Source organism: Carassius carassius, chromosome 39, assembly GCF_963082965.1.
Source record: "Carassius carassius chromosome 39, fCarCar2.1, whole genome shotgun sequence".
Lineage (NCBI taxonomy): Eukaryota > Metazoa > Chordata > Actinopteri > Cypriniformes > Cyprinidae > Carassius > Carassius carassius.
The window spans coordinates 21,594,707-21,616,647 of NC_081793.1; the positions used below are offsets into that span (position 1 = coordinate 21,594,707).

Genomic DNA, 21,941 nt, shown 5'->3' on the forward strand with positions numbered 1-21,941 from the left:
CAGTATAGAAACCCACTATTTCTGTGTCGTGGTCAATTTCTCATGATGGAATTCTCCAGGAGGCATTGCGCTTCATCTTTCTTTCCGCTATGCTTAACCCATTATCCTACTCCCTTTTGTCTTGTTCTTATTTTTTTCTGCTCTTCTCATGCATGCATCTGTAATCTATTTTTGTCTTGTATGCATCTGATTACATAGTTGCACCAAAACATTTTTGACTGTCAGCATACAATATGCAATATCTTGCTATGCTTATTTGAGTACTTTATCTACTCTTCCTTAACTATGCCATTGATAATTTGTTTCTTTATCTTAACATTTTATGTTCACTTTATTGTTAAAGCAAGTTTAGATCTGAACTTTACAGTAGGGTAGATATTAACGATGCTAGTTTAGGTGCATTTTACAGATGGACACCATCTGGACTGAAAATACTGCACAAATCCTGTGCTAATAGGATCTGAACTGTGTCTTGTAGGAGTAAACAGTCTGGTCATTTCGTTTTCACTGCCTACCTTTTATATTATTAGCTACCGTGATTTCAAACAATTGAGTTCACTAATTAAAAGCATCATTTTTTTTATTGCACACCAGTGAAGTAGCTGATTGAATCATGTTGGGTTTAAGTTCAAAAAGATAGTAGAACTCATTGTTCAGATTAAAAATATATATATATATATATATAAATATTGTGAAACCACTGCAATGCCATAAAAATGAGTCAAGGTTCAGTGAAGATGTATTTATTTCTAAAATGTATTTCACAAATTCTGCATTGCTACAAGACTTAAGGCACAACCAAAAATAGCTCAAGTGTCTTAAGAACGTAGTAGAAGAGGGTCCCTACTCAAACTGCTGATGAAAGAAAAAAACAAGGTAACATTTAACAGGGTTTTATCCATACAACCATTTTCATAAATACTGTAGTACCATTTGGTTTGATTTTGAAATACATTACCAACATATCACAAGTACAATCTGGTCCTCTCCTGACTGATGCAGTTGGTCAAGACATTTAGATGAATAAAATACAAATATGAAAAAACTAAAATATAAATACAGAATCTAAACAAGAAGGTTGAAATGAACAAAATAGCAAAAAAAATTAAAATGTAACAGCTTTGTCCTCCAATAGTTGGAGTGGACTGTTCCACAAAAACAAGCATGTCTGACCTTTACATTCCTCAAGAATGTTTTCAATTTAAAAATATTTTTGCAAAAAGACGTTTGCATGTTCTACAGATTAATCTGGTTCCATTTGTCTGAAATGCAGGACTTTATTACAAGCCTGTGCTCTCCCAGGAACAGTTAAAAATGTTAAAGTGGATGATAAAAGGTACTATGAACCAACAACCCACATTAGCAAACACTGAATGCCACAAAGAAGCAAGCTGGTAATATTCAGTATAATGCTGGTAACCTGCTCTGATGTGGAGCGTTTACTAGCCGAGTGTTATCTGGTGCCACTGTATAAATATAATTTTTTTTAATGCAAATTTGAGAACACATCCTGGCATATCTACTAACATACAAAGTGGTGGTCTGCCTAAAAATGTCTGAATCTTAACCGAGCAAGTCTGAAAGCAGTCCTTTGCAACCACATTTAAAGTGCGATACATAAAGCATACACTACAACATCAAACGCATCTCCAGGAGTCCTACAAGAGAAGCTCCGTCATGTCTATTGTTCTAGTATCTTTACAGAGAGGATTCAGGTTCTACAACCACACCGTTTGGTTCAGTCACATTTTTGGAAGTGTTCTCCAGCTCTATTGAGTCCTCCCCTATGCGTTCAGGCTCTTCAACTATTTTATCATCAGATTTTGCCATTGCTTCCTGCTCAACGGCTTGCTTCTTTCCATTTTCATCTCCTCTGCTGTCTTGTTCGTTCTTTGGTGCTTTGTTGAGCTCCTCCATCTCTGTGTCGATAATGGCCATCTCCATCTTAGCTGGAGGGTCAGGCTGTTCAGGCTTCCTTTTGATGAAGAGCATGTTACAGATAGCGAGCACAAGGGCCGAGAGGAACACCTCACACCCGGCCAGCAGGAAGACGAACATGTAGTTCTTTGTGAAGTCCAGAAGAAGACCTGTGAAATGAAACAAGAACTATGATGAAAATGTCCCACATGGATCAGCCAATTGGTGGTGGCGGTCCTGACAGGTCACCAGGGCTAAAATATCAATTATGTAGGAGCTGCAACTGTTATTGTTGGGACAGCTATAACAGTCAATTTGTTCAGTGTTTGGGGAACTAAATCCAAATAAGGAGGAACCATATGGAATAAAAATAGAAGGCCCTTACAACACAAAACAAAAGGTACTTGTAAGATACATAAAGGGCAACCTGCATTCCAATAATTAATTTTTGTTGTTTGTTTTTGACCATTTGCAAAGACAAAGTGGTTTTCTTTGTGGGTAATCTGCAAGTCTAGAGGACATACGTTGGTCATGTAAATGTTTTATTAGTTTCACTGTGTGTCTTATGACTTCTTTAACAGCAAAGAAACCACAGAACATAAAAACTGCAGTACTGACCTGCACCAGGTGGTCCCAACAACACAGCAAAGGCTTCAACCAACAGCACCAAGCCGATGGCACTGGAGAACTTCTCTGTCCCCACAATGGCCATCAACACTTCGAACTGCAAGGCTCCAACCATGCCATAGGAGATACCGAAGAAGATGCAGAACACCACGAGAGATGGATAGTCTTTGGACATGGAGCCGATAAGATCGGTGGTGCCATTGAAGATCATAGCAAAACTTAAGAGGTAAACACATCTTGGCCGAACCCACTTGAGCCCAGCGATGATACCACATGTTGGTCTGGCGAACATATCAACGAACCCTAGTATGGTGAGCAGCAAGGAAGACTTGGTGTCCTCATTGCCCAGTTCCTTGGCATAGCTTACCACAAACACAGGAGGCACAAAAAGACCTAACACCATGATGGCCGCAGCCACCGTGTAAATCAAAAAGCCACAGTCTCTAAAAACGGTAAAGTCAAGAAGCTTGGGCTTTGGTTTGGGTTTGGTTTCCTTCTCCTTTTCTTCCACCTCGCTTGTTTTTTTCGGTGCTGTCAAGGGTCTCATGAGGGCACCACATGCACAGCAATTCAGTAGAATGCCTCCAAGGATGAGAAAACCTCCACGCCAACCATAGTTGTATTGAAGAACCTGACCAAGAGGAGACAAACAGCACAGAGCCACGGGACTTCCAGCTGCAGCCAACCCATTGGCCAAGGGCCTTTTCTCACTGAAATATCTGTTCAGCATGATGAGGGATGGCTGAAAGTTCAGAGCAAGACCCAAACCTGGAGTACATTATATTTGAAAATATAAATACATTGAAGTTAAGTACAACAGAATTTCATAAGAAATTACAAAACATTACTCACCTGTTATGACTCCTATGCAAATATAGATGTGCATGATGTTAGTTGCAAACGATGCTAAAATCATGCCCAGTGAGGCAAAAAGTCCCCCGACCATCATCACAGGGCGACAACCAAACCGGTTCACTAGGATGCTGCATATGGGCCCTGCAACAAGCAAACTACTATAAGCATGCGGAATCATAAATTCCAAGACAGAATAGGAGGAAACTACTTTTTTTTGTCCTTCCAAAATGTCAAAGTGCTCCACAGACCAACTAGAAACTTCTTGTGGACCTGCATTTTGAACACCAACTTATCTACAAAAATTCTCATCCATCCCCGCTGCCAGTGGACATCTGTACCTGTGCCATAAAGCATTGCAAGAAGTATGGAGGAGATCCAAGCAGTGTCACTGTAGCCCACTCCAAACTCCCGGATAAGTTCTTTGAAAAAGACGCTGACCGCTTTGGGAAAGGCGTAGGAGAAGCCTGTAATAACGAAGCAGCCAAAGAGGACAGCCCAACCCCATCCTCCATCAGGTGCCTTGACCCCACAGTCACCAGTGTCTACAACTGCTCCTCCCATGATGCCTTTTTAGATCTCAGCTGCAAAAAAAAGACAAGAAACAGTCTCATATAATGGGGCTACTGCTTACTTTAACAGGAAAGTTACAATGCTGATTGGTCACAACATGACTATAAAAATAAAAAATACTGTTGTTTAAGGATAATTAGTACTAAACAGACAAAATCATGCCTCGAGTAGCTTGTTTATTAAGATTAATTCTGTTTGCCTGGCACACAGTAATACAACCAAGTAACAACTTTTAAGAAATCGAGATAGGCAATTTTTATTTTAGATCACAGTTAATTATGTTTCCCAATCCTGATTCCTGGGAGACTGCCAGCTCTGTATTTTCCATGTCCCTTATTTTACACACCTAATTCAGCTCATGAGAACTCAACTAACGACCTGATGAATTGAATCATGGCCAATAAATGTGGAAGGAACCCAAAAATGTGTAATGTGGGGTTGCTCCAGGACCAGGATTAGCAAACACTTCTGTAACCTACTATGAAATGACTGAACTAGTGTGCCCTTTTCAATGTTTCTCAACAGGAAGAGCTTCCAGACAGCTGTTGATGGCTACCCAATTTCCTGAAGACATTTGTCATCTTGATTGTGAGTTTGTTTTTCTCATTTCTACACATTTAGCAAAAAATAAATAAAAACACACCCGCACCACAACTTGATTTGAACAATGTGAAGATAATGTGACATCCAGCACACGCTGCTATAAAAAGCCATGAATGCTCAGCCTTCCTATTTTGATCTTTTTAAAGGGCAAGACCGCTCCATGACTCAAACTAAAGAGACTGGTCAATGAATGTCCATACATCCTCATTTAAGACAAGCTAATGGACACCTGGTTCACTGTAGACATTGTTTTGATCAATATGTGAACTCTGAAACTATTTACCTGGATACCAAAAACAACTATATGGCATACAACAGAAAAACTTTTTTTTAAATGTAAAGCACTTAAATCACTTAACTATTAACACTAAAACAGCACAAGACAACTTAAGCAATCTTTATAGGTAGTGTGGTAAGAGTGTATTTATATGCCATACAAAACATTTACATTTTAAGAACTTACTATTAGTTGCATGCAAGGAAGATAGGAAAAGGGTTTGTTCAACATGTTACACAATAACTGTAGAAGAGCTACATTAGGTTAAGAGAAAGTCATGTAACCAATGCATGTTCAACCTACCTTGCTTAAGGTCTGTTAAAACTGATTATCTCTTACTGTTCGAACCCCCCCACATATCTACCACATATATGGGCAAGCAAGGGGTGGGAGCTGAGGGGCACACCTCTACCTACCAGTCTAAACGAAGACCCTGATATTTCTCCATGTGATTTTTATACAAAATATGGATTTGGGATTCAAATGATGAATGTGTGTTATGCAGGGTTAGGATTCATTTTAGAAAGGCCACTGAATTGTTTCTCTGAAACAGGTCACAGCTAGGATTGGCTGGTTGTTAATTATGGATGCTTATATTGTCATGTCCATACTAATCAGTGAAAACGTCAGTCGCACTGCAATGACAAGAAGATTATGGGTTAATTTATTTATTTTGGATTTTCAAACATCTACTCAATGTATATCCAATATATAAATCGGTATGTTTTTTATGATTATAGTTCAGAATGTTATTGGATATAGTGATAAGGTTAAATCTGAGAAGGGAATTAAGGGAATTAAGACAGATTATATACACATTACACATAACTTCATTATATATACCCCCTCCCCACATAATACTCTACACAGGTCAGTTATTAATAAACACAGATGATTCACACATTATTATATATTATATACTTGAGGTGGTAACCACAGAAACAGTAGGCTGATTGCGCATGTTGGTTCATTTCAGGATGCTGCGCACTACGCTGCCAACATCACAGATTTTAATACGTCACATAGGTGAACTGTTCAAAATAATCGACTCCCCTTTTAGTAACTATAAAATTCGTACACTTCATGATTACATTAATTATTATGTAATTCTCTGTCCTAAAATTTGTATCAAGATCATCTGATGCACCGGCGCTTTCTGGTCTACGTGCTAAACGTGACTTTTATACTCTCTCTCCTCCACCAATAGCGCTGGCACTGCCACAAATATGCCATCCTCAAGTATAATGTTCTCATATGAACAATTGTAGCACTATAATAGCCACAACAACTCGATGATCACACTGTATCAGTCTAGTATCAAATATGACAACTGTATCGGTATATGGATTATTCACGACATATAGCCTTGCACTTAATTAGAAATGTTTCTATTCTGTAACACGGTGTGTATTTTCAACATTAAATTAACAAAAGAATATTCCTGTCACTTTCCATCAGTCAATCTACGCAGCAGCAGCCCACCGGCATTCAGCATCCCTATCCCGACGACGCATGGACGCGTAACATGCAAAATAATCACCCAATCATTATTTTAGAACACGTTGACAATATTTAAAGGAATCAGTCCTATATACATACCTTAACGATGCTCTATGATTAAGGTTTTGATACCCTGATGATACCCTCCTGGGACAAGGACAAGAACAAGGACAATCACGTTTGCACGGCACACATCTTTTGAAGAGGCATTGAATGAGATCCGCTCAGCTGACTGTGGGTGGTGCTGTGCTGATCTGGCTGTAGCCTGTTCTATGGTCACCAGTGACACACTTGAACAACACCGACGCGCAGCCAATGAAGGCTGTGTCTCTATGAGGGCACTACGTGCGGTTTACCCACCGCTCTCTTCTCTCTTGTTCCTATTCAAACTATGTGCTCAGGGGATTCATATGAACATATATGAAACATATATTTTGTTTTTCATTAGCTTAGCTGGGTGCTGAAAAATAATAATAATAATTTAGCATTCCACCCCACATCACAGTGACTAAGGTAAACCTGAAGAGTTGCAACACAGGGCGTTGACACTTCCTTGTAATTCAGTCATTTATCAACAACTCAAAAAACGTCTTTAGATAGCCTACAGTGATTGTGGTTTTATTATGTGGCTGGCTATAGCCAGCTGTTGGTTCTAGAGAGCTCTGAGTAGTGAATGAGTGTAAAACATAGAGGCAGAATGGCAGATATTACAAAAACTGAATAGAGGAACATTTTGTTTCCTCAGGAAGTTTTAGCATCCATTTTAAAGACTAAGAAATTATTTACACGCTGCATTCTTATTAATAAGTGATAGAAAATGATTCATTTATACACCAAGTACAGCTACAAGGTAGAGCGTGGCAGCAGGCAGGTAGAACCCTGCAGGTAGAACCCACGTGAATCAGGTGTCTTATTTCAGGTGTTCCCGCATTGTTTTCCTCGCTTTTGTACATTTTTGTAAGCCGCCGGGGGGCGGACTTTGTGAAAACTTAGTTTCAGCTTGTCTTACACTTCTGGCAGGGAGGTACATAATGTACTTAAACCTGAAAGATGTGCCAGAGTCTGCAGGGTAACACGTCCTTTGTAGAACTTTGCCGTAAACTTTTAGTAGTAGCTATAACGTTACGTAACCAAAAATACAATGCAAAATAACAAATAATTTTCTATTTATTATTTATGAATCCATATTTACTTAATATTTATTTTCAAACAAAGGTCTCGGAAACGTTTTATAACTTTAAGATACTGTAAGCGTGATGCTTTTATAGCGGGAAATAACTAGAGATAAATCAGAAGTTAACTCACAATTTCCGGCTTTCAAAGTAAGCAAATGCCGCTCAGTTGTAACATAAAAAAAGAACTCACTCTTCAGGCAAGCCATAGAAACTGATGTTGCTGCAGACGCCCACAGTTACCATAGCAATATGGATAGTTGTTGTGGTAGAGCTAGAACCAAAGTCAACTCCTGCTATGCCTTAGCTAATTAGCTTAGCTAACCTAAACGTTAAATGCAAACTTAGACCTATTCAGCAACTTCCTTCTGGAGCAGCTGATGTGGACTTTGACTTTTACACAGTTCCGGTCATCTGAACTTACGACAAAAACGTAAAGTAAAACAATATTCGCTGTGCAAGCTAACCGAAGTCAATTTACTAGGCTCTACTAATAATAAAACTACTAAGTTAGTAATAATACTAGGCTCTTCGTTAATTCTTGGGCTGATATACACGTGAAAGTGAGTAACAATTTTATTGAATGAAATAGTTGTAATTCTGTTGAAATTGTTTAAAATAGCTTGTATTTGTGAAGTTATACTTCTTTTTTTTTTAATATGAGCTATCGCTAAAATGTTTGCCCAGCCACTATGACAGTTCTTTTTTTGTCGGATCACGAAGGATACAACTTAAAACACACGCCATTATCAGATTCTTTTTTAACCAATTTATGGCTTTATGTGATGTGTAGGGTTTCATTTAGCATGTTTACTTATAAGCTTGTTCTGATGAGCACTTTGTAATCACTTCTTGTGTCTACAGATTTGCTTAACAGGTAACAAATGTTTCAGTGTCCTGTTGTTCAACATCTGCTTTGTAAACATGCAGGAAGCTGTGGACCTAGAGCCCGATTGGCTTGTAAAGAATGGAAAGAACTTCAGGCTTTGCAGAATCGACAATGAGACAGCTCTAAATGAAGCCACATCAGAGCTGTCCACCCAGAGGGAGCATTTCCTCTGCTTGCAGGCTGACTTCAAGTATAATCTACGTGTGTTGGAGGAGAGGGACAAAGACTTCAGCATGCCCTGGAGGAGCAGAAAAAAGGGTAGGAGGACATAGAAGTGCAATATCAGAGGAGGAGAGTCGAGCATAGAGTCAAATTTGAAAAAAGTCCAGTTATGGCTTTGTTTCTCAGGATCATCCGTGTTTGGTCATCCACACTGATTTAAACTAGCTTTTTGTGGAATTTTGTTGACATTTGTTCTGACTTTTTAGCATGATGGAAAATGAGATTCAGAAACTCAGGGAGGAGAATGAAACATTGAAACGGGATCTCCAGCGGCGAATTCAAGAGTCCTAGGGTGATCTGGCACTGCAGAAACAGGTATGGCGCAACCCGCAAGATTTATAGGACACATATGTTGTGTTCAAAAACACAGGAGGTCGTATGTTTAAAAAAGCTGGACTATATTTAACTAGATATGTTACAATGCCTGTGGCAGAGGACATTTAAAAACACTGCAAGATGTACTGTAATGGCTAAAGACGTCTGTCTGCACATAGGTGGCTGTAACACACTTCAAACAGCCACAGAATAAAAAAAAAATACATTGACTTGATTAAATGACTAGACATATATTATAGCCCATTCCTAAATTTAAGTTACAAGATCTAAAGCTGTAATATCTTATTTGTCTTGGATATTTTCAGTTATGATGCTGTTTCTGGTTTAAAATTGAGTCCACAAAGTTGATGTCCTGGGATTAATGCCAGGACAATGTGTGTTATTTAAAGTAAAATGACTGACCTAAAGGGATTCCAGCTGGCAGGAGTTCTTAGTCATTGAGCTATGTCAACTAATCGCTAAAACAATCCTCAGCTCACTCAGTCTGTAAAGTAAAATGATAAGGCCGTGAAGGATCACCGATAATGTAGGTGAACCAAAGCTATTTAAGGTGTAGGTCATTTCAAAAATAGATTATTGCTCAGTCTTTGGTGTTGTTGTCGCTTGACTTTTGACATTTGAGTGTTCTTTAAGTACAGGCATACAAGTGTTATCTAAATCTCTTTTTGCCTGCATTATTAGTTTAAAGAATATCAATTAAATACTGTGAATCTTATAAATTACAAACATGAAATGATGGCAGATTTTGACAGTGAGATGAGGAAGCAGGATGAAATAAACGGTGTGGTTCTTCTCTCACATATGAACTCAAAGTAAGACCAATACCACATCAAACCTATTATAAACTATATATATTGGAAGTCAGGCCCATTTAGACCAGTGGTTGTCAGCTTTGCCTCCTGGTTACGAACCATTGCTTTAGGCACTACATGACCGAAAGTACTGTATAACTCTGGTATGAGTGATTTTCTGCATGGATAAGTTTTTAGTTTATTAATAATTTTAAATCCTCCAGGAAAAGCTATTGAGCAAAGAGCTGGAGGTCCACGCCAAAGCTTACAGTCAGGCCACCGAAGCCCTGCAGGCCTCTGAAGAACTACAGCAGGCTCAGAAAGAGATCCAGTGCAGAGATTGGTGACTTAACATCACTGCAATGGAAGGCTCCAGATAAACTGGTAAATTGTGTGCTAAAAAGCATTCATTTTGGAATTTTGGAAGAAGATCATGATTAGTGTTCTACAGGATAAAAGAGTTTGAAGACAAACTAAAACAAATGGAGAACAATTATAAAAAAAAAGAGCAAGAAACCTACAGCAGGAATTAAGTACTACCCCTGTCAAATCCAGTTATTACACATAAAGATACAGTACATGAAAATGGCATGAACATTTTTAGATCCTAATGACGAATGAAAAACTGTTGAGGTCATGAACCTCTCTTTTTAATATGCATAGCTCAGATTACTCGTAGGTCAGCATGTCTTGCTTTGGATGTTTTGAAATTTGATATATGCCGACATGCAGAGCTGGGGAGAAAGAGGATGCGTTGGTTCTCATGAGAGAGGCTTATGCCTGGGAGCTCCACGAGATTTCAGAATTGCAAGCCCAGCTGGACATGATGATTCTGGAACAGGAGAGGAGAGAAAAGAGCTATATGGATGACCTTCATCACTGAGGCCTGCAGATACAAGAGTAAGAACACAGTATCGAAATTAATATTCACAGAAATGTTCTATGGTTAATTTTTACTTGCCAAGAAATACTTCAGCTGTTTGGAGAACATATTCTTGCATACAGATTTACATTTTTTTATGAAATTTGAAATGGTCCATTTGTGTATATGGAAGGGAGATGCATTATGAGACTCCTGCTGATGACTAAATTAGTGTAAATTCATTGAGAGGAAATGTGTCGGTGTCTCTGACAATGCCTTTCTGAGTGCTCCTAAGTTTTCTGTGCTTATAATTTAACATTCATAATTTATATATATGAGATGCACAGGTTAAGACAGACGACATGGCTGCTGTAAGACTTATCTCTACTCAGTCAAGAGCCTTAACTTGTGTTTGTTACCACAGCTGTATCCAGATCCGCTTTAGATTTGATTCACTTATTTGATACCGAAGGCTCAGACTGCATCTGAAAACAACTGGATCTGGCTGGGATACTTATATCACACAGATCTTCAAAGAAAATGTTGCCATGGATACAGAGCTGCATTCTGCAGGGGAGAGAGAAGCCAAAGTGAGAGCAGAGCTGGAAAGGTGTAAAGAGGATATAGGAAAGTGAGGGGGGGGTCACAGGAAAATAATAATTGCATACCTTTTACACAACATTTAAATTGTTTAACTGCATTGTACTGTGGAAGCACCAGTATACAAATTCTGGCGGATACATTTATTTATTTATTTATTTCTTTGTTTGACCAATAAATGTCTGATATCAAATCCTGTACTACTCTGTTCAAAATAAATTAATGAATACTTAAACGCATTGTAATTATAATGTACACTATAAAATTTATATCAATATAAAAATCTAAGATTACAGTCTTAAGTCTTAAACAGTCTTAAGTAATCGGTGTTTTTAAAGATAAACTTTATTTATGAAAGTGCTGTAGATCGAATCGCTATTTGCTATATATTGCATCCTAATTATACAATACTGGTTTATTTGTACATGCAAATTTGATTGTTTTACATTTATGCATTTAGCAGACGCTTTTATCCAAAGTGACTTACAGTGCATTCAGGCTAACAGTTTTTACCTAACATGTGTTCCCTGGGAATCGAACCCACAACCTTGCAGTGCTAACGCAATGCTCTTCCACTTGAGCCACAGGAACACAGTTTATAAAAATTTTTAAAAAATCATTATTTTCAGCAAATGTATTGTTGTCAGTTTAGGCGCTGCATCCATTGCATCCAGCATGTTTATTCACTGACACATCCCCAACTAGGATCCTCTGGGCTCAAAGAACGTTCTTAGTTTCCCACCCATAATTGCGACTTTGTAATGGCTTTCGTGTGTGTTCAGCTCATAAAGATGATCTTTCCAACATCATTTGACCACAGCATAATGTCCTGTAGCTAATAAATTAAATAATTAATAATAAAATAATTTAATGAAGAAAGAAAATTAAAATGTAACCTTTAGTTTATATTTAGCAAAAATGTATTTTATGACCTATATTTGTGGCCTATATTTTCTAATCAGTTAGTGTTTCCCACAAGCTTCTGGACTTGATCTTATTCATAAGGTTGTCCTGTAGAAGGACGTAATGATTTATATTTTGGTATATGCCCTAAGATTACTACTGAGCTGAGAGAGAAGAAGCGAGAGTTACAGGACACAGAGCGAGATCAGGCATTACGTGGAACCAAACCGGCACTAACAGGAATTCAGGTTAGCCCACACACAGCTTTCTCTGTTACACCATTCAGACTGAAATTTAATACTGTGAAGGAACCTGTTACCATTTAGAATGTACCTTATTAAAACAAACACAAGTGGTATGATGACAGCTAATGATCTGGTGGGTGTCTCATCCAGCAGTTCTCTGGCCAAACTCATGAATAGTAGGAGATGCCAAACTGTCTAAATAGTTGGCCAAACTGTCTGAATGGTAGGAGTCACACAGCAAATGATGTGAATCATCTGACCCTAACTTCCCCTTTAAGGATTGTCAGTCTAGTTGCTTATAAAATGAATCTTTAATTACTATTTATATAAAACAGCAGACATGGTCAATATCCACATAATTTATTTCATCGAAGACCTGCTCTTCCATTCATTAGATAGAATTATAGATGAAATCCACTTGGTGCAATGCTATTACAGCTATTCTGAAGATATATGTCACATTAAGCTGTTTATATTGGCCTTGTCAGCTGTTTGGTATGTAATTTAGAATGAAAAATTTACGAGACTTTAAACAGCACATCAGCAGAAGATGCTTGGCCGCTCATAGAATGTTGTTGTGAAAGTTTTCAGTCTCCCTGGACATTATGTCCAAGGAAAGGTTCTATCCACTGATCTATAATAGAGAACATATATAGATCAGTGGTTCCATTCCATAACACCAGGTATCCATATATTCAGCACAATATAAATTAGCTTATATATCAGCACTATATCAATATATCAGTCTGACCATAAAGTAATACGTATCTTAATAGCAAACGTATTATTATGTTGTGGTGTGTGCTCAGTCCTGTAATAGCTTGTTGACTAATTCAGATCTTTAAAAGTGTGTCCGAATGCCACAATCTCTTGCCTCCATCTAGTGGTTGCTAATTGGCTTATACAATAATTTTATTGTTAGATTTCTTTCTTACATAACAAAAAACTGTGTGAACTTCATCTGCAGGTATCTGCAGTAGTTTCCCATCAGATGAGATCAAGAGACTCTAGCAGCAAAACAGTGCTCTGGGCAGTGGTGGCTCAAATGAGGAAAAAGATGGAGAACCTGAGCCAGCAGATGTCTATAGCTAAGAGTCAAGTCAAATCCAGAGCCCAGCACTGCAGGTACAAGAGAGTCTTAAAATAAACTTAAATGTATTTTTTATTACTTTTGTGACATATTTTTAACACTTTCAGACATTTCTACATTTATCCCCCTACTTGTTGGGAAATAATGATCCCCATGTGCCATTTTTAAAAGAATATTCTGGGTAGTATAACTGTCTTCTACTTTGTAAAAGCAAGCATAAATCACAGGACAATAATGTGAAAAAATTACAAAAGAAGGCTCAGGAAATGTAACAACCGCCCTGTTGTATGACAGTGATTTGTCTATTTCAGGGACTACAGATTAAAGTCGGACTTGTCAAGTCAAGAGTCAAGAGGCATTTATTTGTCATTTGCATAGTTAACACTGGGGAAAACTGGGCATTGAAATGCCTGTGACGAGGCTCAGACATACAGTGACAATAACAAGAAATAAGACATAGACGTACATGGAAAGCACTGAGGTTCTTGAGTGACTACATTGCCCATAGACACAAAGACATGGACAGAGCATTATATGCCCATAAGTGGAAGTAACAGGTACAATAAAGGTAATCAGTGTACATAAGTCCAGAGGTAATATTATGATTACTGGGGTAGAACGGTGTCTAAAATGTCATTGTAGAGTAACGTAGAGCTACATGGAGGAAAATTAAAGTGGCAGTGCAGATGCAATAAATAAACTTAAGAGCAGCACACATTCAGATGTATTCCTGAGTAGAGCAATGTCCAAAAGTCATTATAGAGTGTCACAGAGTAACATGAAGGAATATAATAAAAAGTGGCAGTGCAAGTACAATGAAAGTAAACATAAGAGCAGCATGTATTCCGGTGTTTTTTTTTTTTTTTTTTAGATGGAGGACAGCTGATTGTTAAGCAAGCAGCGAGTCTGATAGATGTCTTGTAAAGCTGGGAGTTTATGTCCGATAATGAGCTCTGCTGTTCTCACCACTCGCTGAAGAGCTTTGCGGTCCAAAGAAGAGCAGTTGCCGTACCATACAGTGATGCAGCTGGTCAGAATGCTCTCAATAGTGCAGCGGTAGAAGTTTGACATGATGTTAGAGCTGACGGGCTGTTTTCACTATGGTCTCTGAGTGAAGGCTCCAGGAAAGATCCTCAGAGATGTGAATGCCAAGGAACTTGTAGCTCTTAACTGTCTCTACTATCTCTCTGTTGATGTGAATGAGAACGTGACCCTCTCGCTGTGACTTCCTGTAGTCCACAATCATCTCCTTGGTCTTGCTGACGTTTAGAGAGAGATTGTTATCAGCACACCATGCTGTGAGTGCATTAACCTCATCTCTGTAGGATGTCTCATCGCCATTATTGATGAGTCCTAGGATAATAGTATCGTCAGCAAATTTGATGATGATGTTGGAGCTATGCTTAGCAGAGCAGTCATAAGTGAACAGGGAGTACAAGAGAGGACTGAGTACACATCCCTGTGGGGCACCAGTGCTGAGTATAAGTGAGAAGGATGTGTGATTGCCAATTCTGACCACCTGGTGTCTTCCAATCAGGAAGTATAGGACCCAGTTACATAAGTGACTGTTAAGACCCAGATTTTTCCGTTTGGCTATAAGTTTGGTAGGGAGGATGGTGTTAAATGCAGAGCTGTAATCAACAAACAGCATCCGCACATAGGTGTCTCTTCCCTCCAAGTGTTCTAGTGCAGAGTGTATGGCCATTGCAATGGCGTCATCAGTGGATCTGTTAGAACGGTAGGCAAATTGTAATGGGTCCAAGGTGTCAGGCAGAGAGGAGCAGATGTGGGATTTGACTAGCCATTCGAAGCACTTCATGCTGACTGATGTCAGTGGTAAATGGTAAATGGACTGCATTTATATAGCGCTTTCAGCAGACCACATGGCCATCCAAGGCGCTTTACAAGTTGCCTCACATTCACCCATTCACACACTCACTCACTCCGACTGCGGTGTCAGCCATTCAAGGCGCCATGCAGCTCGTAGGGAGCAACTGGGGTTAGGTGTCTTGCTCAAGGACACCTCGACACTTGGTCAGGTGGAGCCGTGGATTGAACCACCAACCTTCCGGTTTGTAGACAACCTACATGAGCCACTGCCGCCCAAGTGCTACAGAGCGGTATTCGTTCAGGCAGGAGACAGTTGTTTTTTGTGGAAACGGGGATGATGGTGGTTTGCTTGAAGCATGTGGGGAGTGTGTAAGTCTCAAGGAGAGGTTGAAGATGTTGGTGAAGACATCTGCTAACTGGACAGCACAGGCCCTCACGACACATCCGTGTATGCCATCTGGACCTGGAGCTTTGCGGCCGTTGACTCTCTTGAAGGCCTTACTCACGTTTGGTGTCTGGTTAGAACCAAGGGGCAGGTGTCAGTGTCAGCAGGTATTTTCACAGCAGGAAATGTATTGTCTGCCTCAAAGCGAGCATAGAATGTATTGAGCTCATCTGGTAAAGAGGCAGACAAAGACACACCACTGCTTTGGGAGTAAGAGATACTGGAGCTTAGGGCCAAATGTGATGATCTTGAGGAGCAGTTAGAGGACTCTTGCAAGACATGTGAACAATTTCCCCTGACAATGCGTATCTTCAAAACCATATAAGACCACTTAATGAGACCATAAGTGATTAAAAATTAAAACTTGTTGTGTAATACTGTCGATTGGTGATTATTGATTTTAAAAAGTGGGTTTTCTGTGCCTCACTGGCGAAAAGATGAGGTGAGATAAGATTTTGGTAGGAGCACAGTGTTCTAAAGAAGAGTGTCTGCAGGTGGGCTGCGAGTGGAGAAAGTAGCCTTTATCGCAGCTCTAAAGAAACAGGAAGTTAGGCTGGCTCATTGGGAGTCTTCTGTGGAACAGCTTAGCCAGCAGGTAATGATTTTAGTCCCTGTCCCAGGCATCTAATAATTAAAAGGAATAATATAATGTAATTCTTGTTTAGATGGAAAAATGTTAACAGCTAAAAAATGTAAATCGCTAACACACACACACCAGTTAGCGCAGAGCAAGTTTACATGATGTGCAATCCCTGATTGCTTTTTTTCTAATAAGTATGCTCTTCTGGCATTTCATGATGAGTTAGAGGGAAAGTTAAACACATACTGTATATATGGTAATATTTCTCCAGTGTCACTCAAAATACATGGAGAATGGGAGTTTACGACTGGAGCTGGAAAATCACAAGAGGGCAGCAGCAGCTGAAGAAGCAAGGCTTAAGCAAAGAGGGGCAGCTGCTGAGCTGGAGGTGAATAATATGATGAGACATCATATTATTGAGACAGGAGGCTGAAGAGTATCAAAAAGGCAGTTTGCTCCACAACCTGGAGAGTGTGGCACTTGGCAACCAGGCAAGTTTTAAATATAAAGAATTTTACTTTAAACAATACTTTCTTGTACATGCAAATAAAGGCATGATCTTTCTGCCTTAAAGAGACATTGATTAATATAATTTCATGTCTTTATTTAACTACAGTATATATGTGGCTAGGTTTCAGCACTGAAGGTTGACCTCGCAAGCAGGAGAGAGCCCATTTTCCATAATCAGGAATACAAACAAATCGGGTATCTAATAATACTTATGAGCAAATCTAGTAATGTGTATTATATGTCATTACTGTGCCACTTACCTATTACTGACATGAATTGTCTCTTATCAGAAGTGTGTTTTAGAATGTATATCCAGTTTTCAAGAGTGAAATGGTAAAGCAGCTTCAGGAGGAGAACTTGTCCCTAGACAACAACTGCGGTTGCTGCAGAGTTCAGCCAGATGAGGCGCTGTGGGTCATGCTGCTACGCTTCAGTAAAAGCTCAAACAGGCTGCACTATTGATCACCAGCCTCGGTCAGGACAAATGGCAACTCATTGAAATGGGCAACAGGCTCCGGGCACAGTTGATAGAAGCAGGACTAGAGGGTTAGTATTGCTTTTGAAGCATAACAATTGGTTTAAGTTGTATTTTCATCCAGAAGGAACTGGAAATTCTCAATTTCCAAATGTTTTAAATTATATAAGGAATTATCTCTGGCTCAAGAAGGATATAAAGGAATCTATTCTGTTACTTGGTGAAAAGGGCACATGGGGTTAACAACCATAATTCACCACTCATTGTTATGCTGTTCCCCCATCACTATAGACTGATCCATGTTTTTACCAAGGGATTAAAGAAGTCTTGCTTTGATTCTCAATAGAGAGCCCTAAGCTTATTTGCCCCGGAAATTCTCCATGCTTTGTGTGTTTTGTCTTGTTTCAAATTGGTTATACAACTCATTGAGAAGTCATTCACTGGCAAATCATTGCTGAATATCAACACATCCAAATATTTCCTCAGTTTGTTATATCCTGTTCAATTACAGACAAAATTGGAATTTAAGTTATGGAAATATGAACATAAGGGATGCAAACAATCACCTTTATGTGAAATTGACCTTTTTTTCTCTCCAAAATGTGCCACATTTCAATGTGTTTATTGTTGTTTCTTTGTAATTGTTTGTTGAATTTACTAGCAAAATTTAGTTTTTCTTAGTGCCACAGCACTCAAATGTCATTCTCAAACCAACTGACCTAGTGCACAGTCTGGTGGAAAAAGACCCGTCTCAATCTGAGCATGGGGTGCAATCAGAGAGCCGCTTATTTACCCTGGAACAGCTATAGTACAAGCTAACCACTCAGGTGACTCCTGCATGAGAGAGACTTTGTTCAGACAAAGCATGCTCTCTGTATTGATACTGAGAATATATTTCATCATACTAATCAGTTTGGCCCCTGTATATGTACTGATGTGATATTTCAGACATCGCTTTTATGCAATGCTATTCTTTGTCAAGGCCACTGGAGCATGGCAAAGGTCAGCGATCACTCCCTTGTCAGGTTAATTATGGTCACACTAGCATGAAATTTAAATACATTCATTTTGATTCTCATTCTTAGAGCTACAATATGCACAAAGAGATCAAAATAATAAAAATGACAATTATAGTCTGTCCCCAATTCTCGGAGAGTGAGAGTTCAGAACCGTAAACCCATGGGAGCCTCCAATCAGAGTTTTCACTGTATTTATGATTAAAAAAATGCAGCCTTGGTGAGCATAAGATCTTACTGATCCCACATTTTTGAACATTGGTTATAAACAGTGTGAGTCTTTTGTTGTTGTTTCATTGTTTAAGTTCCTTCCTCAAGTCTGTGGGCAGTAAAGAAAACTCTCCTCTGCAGAACCAATCTGAAGCTCCTTTACGACTGGCCGGGTCATCCAACTTTCTGTTGTCATCTGAAAGCACTGATGATTCCCTACAGAATGTGTGGAAGATGCTGGATCGAGGTTTAAGTTCCTCTCCGTTTTCTGCAAGTTACAGTAAGGACAAACGTGAGCAGAAAAGTCATAAATGAATCCTTTCAGTCTTTAGAGCATTTGTATTCAATCACAGAAGTGTTGTATTGCGTCTCCTATACAGCCAGACTTAAGACATTTAACTGCAAGAAAATACTAGTCAGTAAGCTTAACACATGATCAAGCAACCTCCTTTGTAGTTCTCCTCTCAATACTAAACTTCATATCATTTATAGACAGATATGCTTATGAAATTTTGTAACTTGATTTGTCAAGACAAAGGATCAGATTTGATCAGAATTGCTTTGTATATTGGGTGAATCACGACAGAGATGCATGATTGGACTCAAGGCCAAATTAAATTTATCTATGTTCATAATGCTGATTGGACCATAGAGCCATTTAATTTTTTTAACCAGTCAGGCCAAATTTTACTCTTGTATCTTCAATAGACATTATCTTATACTGGCATGAAATAAAGATCCATTCTGACAGGTTGATTTTGAATGAGAATAGTCTAGGAATACAGGTATTTTGTAATATTTGTAGTTCTCTTTGGACTTCATATTTCTTAGAGTAACTTTCATGATGGTACATCAGTTTCATCAGACAGGTGATGAAGCCATTTAGAGGAGTGGCATAATGTCTTCAATAAATTAAAAACAAAGTCCACTTGACTAAAAATTGCATCATTTGAAAACATTGGCATTGAAACAGGTCCTTGAAATGTCAACTCTGCGATCATGCAACCGAAGGTTCAGTGTCAGTGTTTATTCATAGTACATCATTTAGTCCAAATATCAAATTATGTTTACTTAGAGAGCATTTCAGCATCAGTCACATGCACAAGTAAAGAGTTTTGATTTTTCACCTCTGTCAGAAAGATTAAATATGCTAATATCTGATTACAAGTGCCGTTGTCCTCTATTTGGGTCAATGACAAATAGGAGACATTTAATTTTAAACACACATTTAAAACACAAATTCTTAGGAAAGTGATCTTTGTATTGCTCTTTTCTAGATTGATTTACACGCTCCATTAAATGTACTAAAAATGTTTTCAAACCTGCCTTGCCTTTTCTTAAAAGGGTACACCACTTGTTTTTACTTTAAGCACCACCAAAAACAGAACAGTAAATATTTTCATTAAAAGTCATTTATTATACAAAAGGTGTATTTAAGTCATATACATTATATATATATTTTACATTTATATATAGTCATTTAGCAGGCGCTTTTATCCAAAGCGACTTACAAATGAGGACAATGGAAGTGATCAAAAACAACAAAAGAGAATGATATATAAGTGCTATAACAAGTCTCAGTTAGCATAAACACAGTATACGTAGCAAGAGTTTATAAATAATATAATAAATAAGAAGAAAACTGATAGAATAGAAAAAGAATAGAGCAAGCTAGTGTTAGAGGTCTTTTTTATAATTGTATAATAAATAAAAAAAGGAAATAGAATACAAAAACATCAGAAAGGTAGTTAGAATTTTTTATTTATTTTTTATTTTATTTTTTTATATAGAATAGTGTATTATAGTGAGTGATAAAGTTAGAGGGTCAAATAAAGATGGAAGAGATGGGTTTAAAGCCGATTCTTGAAGATGGCTAAGGACTCAGCTGCTCGGATTGAGTTTGGGAGGTCATTCCACCAGGAGGGAATATTTAATGTAAAAGTCTGTAAAAGTGACTTTGTGCTTCTTGGGGATGGCACAATCAAGCGATGTACACTTGCAGAACTCAAGCTCTGCAAGTGTAACATAATAGATCCAGACAAAGTGATCTAATTTCTCATTTACATTCTTATTGTAGGGGCTTTTTTCAAGATCACAATAAAGATGCCTTTAGGTACTGTGTGATACTGACATGAAGCCACCACATTACATGGGATTTACAATTTTAAAACGAGGATATAAACCCTCATCATTTTGTGCTCTCAGGAAGAGTGGCTACAGCAAACGGAGGAAACACAGATATTAATCAGCTTCTTGCTCCACTGGTCAGTGTGGAGGGCATGAAAGCATCACTCTGGGAAAAGAAGAAACAAAGTCATAATACATTTGCACCTGCTAAAAAAAGACACATCCTGCTGGAAATAAGAGACATTTTTTTAATTACAACAACAAAAATTGTAAAAATTTTAGGGCCTCTCCATTTAAAGAACTGTCTTATTTGAAGCGACACACTTTTATTTGTTCCCTTTGCATCATGCAAGATTTTTATATATATATATATATATATATATATATATATATATATATATATATATATATATATATATATATATCTGTACCTTTTGTAAATGTTCTAATAAATTATTGCATAATTTGACCAATAGACATGTGAGCCTTTTATAATAATAAGCAGCACCTATGATAATAGCTGCTCTGGTTTACAGATAATGTAGTTTCAATTTCTCAGTAAACATTTAAAAAGGCACACGAACATTTGGTTCGATATTCCCTTTACAGAATTCATACAAAATATGCGTGCAATTAATATTTTTATAATGGGATTGATAAGATGACATTTCACATTCTGTGTTATGTCTCTTGTAAATTGAACTGCAGTAACCCTGCGCTGTCCAGCCCCTCCCTCATGATGACATCACAGCCTCAGCAGGTGTAGGATTCCACTCCTCCCACAACATTGTCCTGACATCACCCTATCTCCTAGCAACACCCTTGCATTCATTCTGATTGGGTGGTTCTACACACCTCCGCTCACTGATTGGTGAATTCCTTTCCACTGGAAACCGTCAAAAGTTCATCCCTCTGTGTCTCTCACGTGTTTCCAGAGCTCCACAGCGCCGCCTATAGACACCTGCTACAACACAATCTGTGTGCTGCATTCATGTGCTGCTACTACTGCATCTAACCAACAGTTACATCAATACAATATGTATTAAACGAACATCATTTTAAACAATGTTTTCAGTATTTTTCCACCCCAGATTTATAGAGTGCATATATGTCTGCTCAATTTTAGATTGGATCCTATATCATAAAAAAGCCCAATGGCGTATTAATATGCCACTTTTGTGTTATCCAACAAAAAAAAAGCACACTGATTTTCTCTGCTTATTTAAATTTGTATTTAGGAAATTGTATAAATATTTAAACAGACTAGAATTAAAGCTAAATATATCCAG

General features: G+C 38.2%; 1 protein-coding gene and 3 long non-coding RNA genes across 6 annotated transcripts; 3 read left to right on the forward strand and 1 right to left on the reverse strand.

Annotated features, from left to right (window-relative positions):
• Positions 1–727: 727 nt before the first annotated feature.
• Positions 728–7,816, reverse strand: LOC132121611 (monocarboxylate transporter 4-like). Of its 2 annotated transcripts, none has more exons than XM_059531200.1 (5): positions 7,655–7,816; positions 3,738–3,980; positions 3,397–3,540; positions 2,536–3,312; positions 728–2,087 (listed from the first exon to the last, which is right to left on the reverse strand). In XM_059531200.1, exons 2-5 carry the CDS (start codon positions 3,958–3,960, stop codon positions 1,699–1,701), a joined length of 1,533 nt encoding a protein of 510 aa, XP_059387183.1. In that variant the 5' UTR covers positions 3,961–3,980; positions 7,655–7,816; the 3' UTR covers positions 728–1,698. The 2 variants fall into 2 exon arrangements, with proteins under 2 accessions (XP_059387183.1, XP_059387181.1); XM_059531198.1 differs by lacking the exon at positions 7,655–7,816 and adding an exon at positions 6,449–6,618.
• Positions 7,817–8,623: 807 nt separating this feature from the next.
• Positions 8,624–10,291, forward strand: LOC132121616 (uncharacterized). The gene is made up of 3 exons (XR_009426292.1): positions 8,624–8,947; positions 9,984–10,143; positions 10,211–10,291. It is a non-coding gene; the product is annotated as an uncharacterized LOC132121616 (long non-coding RNA).
• Positions 10,292–10,320: 29 nt separating this feature from the next.
• LOC132121614 (uncharacterized) lies at positions 10,321–16,691 on the forward strand. Of its 2 annotated transcripts, none has more exons than XR_009426289.1 (6): positions 10,321–10,659; positions 11,046–11,252; positions 12,277–12,372; positions 13,337–13,494; positions 16,187–16,329; positions 16,586–16,691. It is a non-coding gene; the product is annotated as an uncharacterized LOC132121614 (long non-coding RNA). The 2 variants fall into 2 exon arrangements; XR_009426290.1 differs by having other exon boundaries at positions 11,094–11,252.
• A 70-nt stretch (positions 16,692–16,761) lies between these two features.
• Positions 16,762–18,772, forward strand: LOC132121615 (uncharacterized). The gene is made up of 3 exons (XR_009426291.1): positions 16,762–17,139; positions 17,173–17,370; positions 18,667–18,772. It is a non-coding gene; the product is annotated as an uncharacterized LOC132121615 (long non-coding RNA).
• Positions 18,773–21,941: the final 3,169 nt, after the last annotated feature.

Excerpts from the sequence above, each read along its gene's own strand:
- LOC132121611 (XM_059531200.1), bottom strand. The coding sequence starts at position 3,960 with ATGGGAGGAGCAGTTGTAGACACTGGTGACTGTGGGGTCAAGGCACCT. Across the intron at positions 3,541-3,737 it reads TGCAATGCTTTATGGCACAG|GGCCCATATGCAGCATCCTA; the intron begins GTACAGATGTCC and ends TGCTTGTTGCAG. Across the intron at positions 2,088-2,535 it reads GTTGGGACCACCTGGTGCAG|GTCTTCTTCTGGACTTCACA; the intron begins GTCAGTACTGCA and ends TTCATTTCACAG.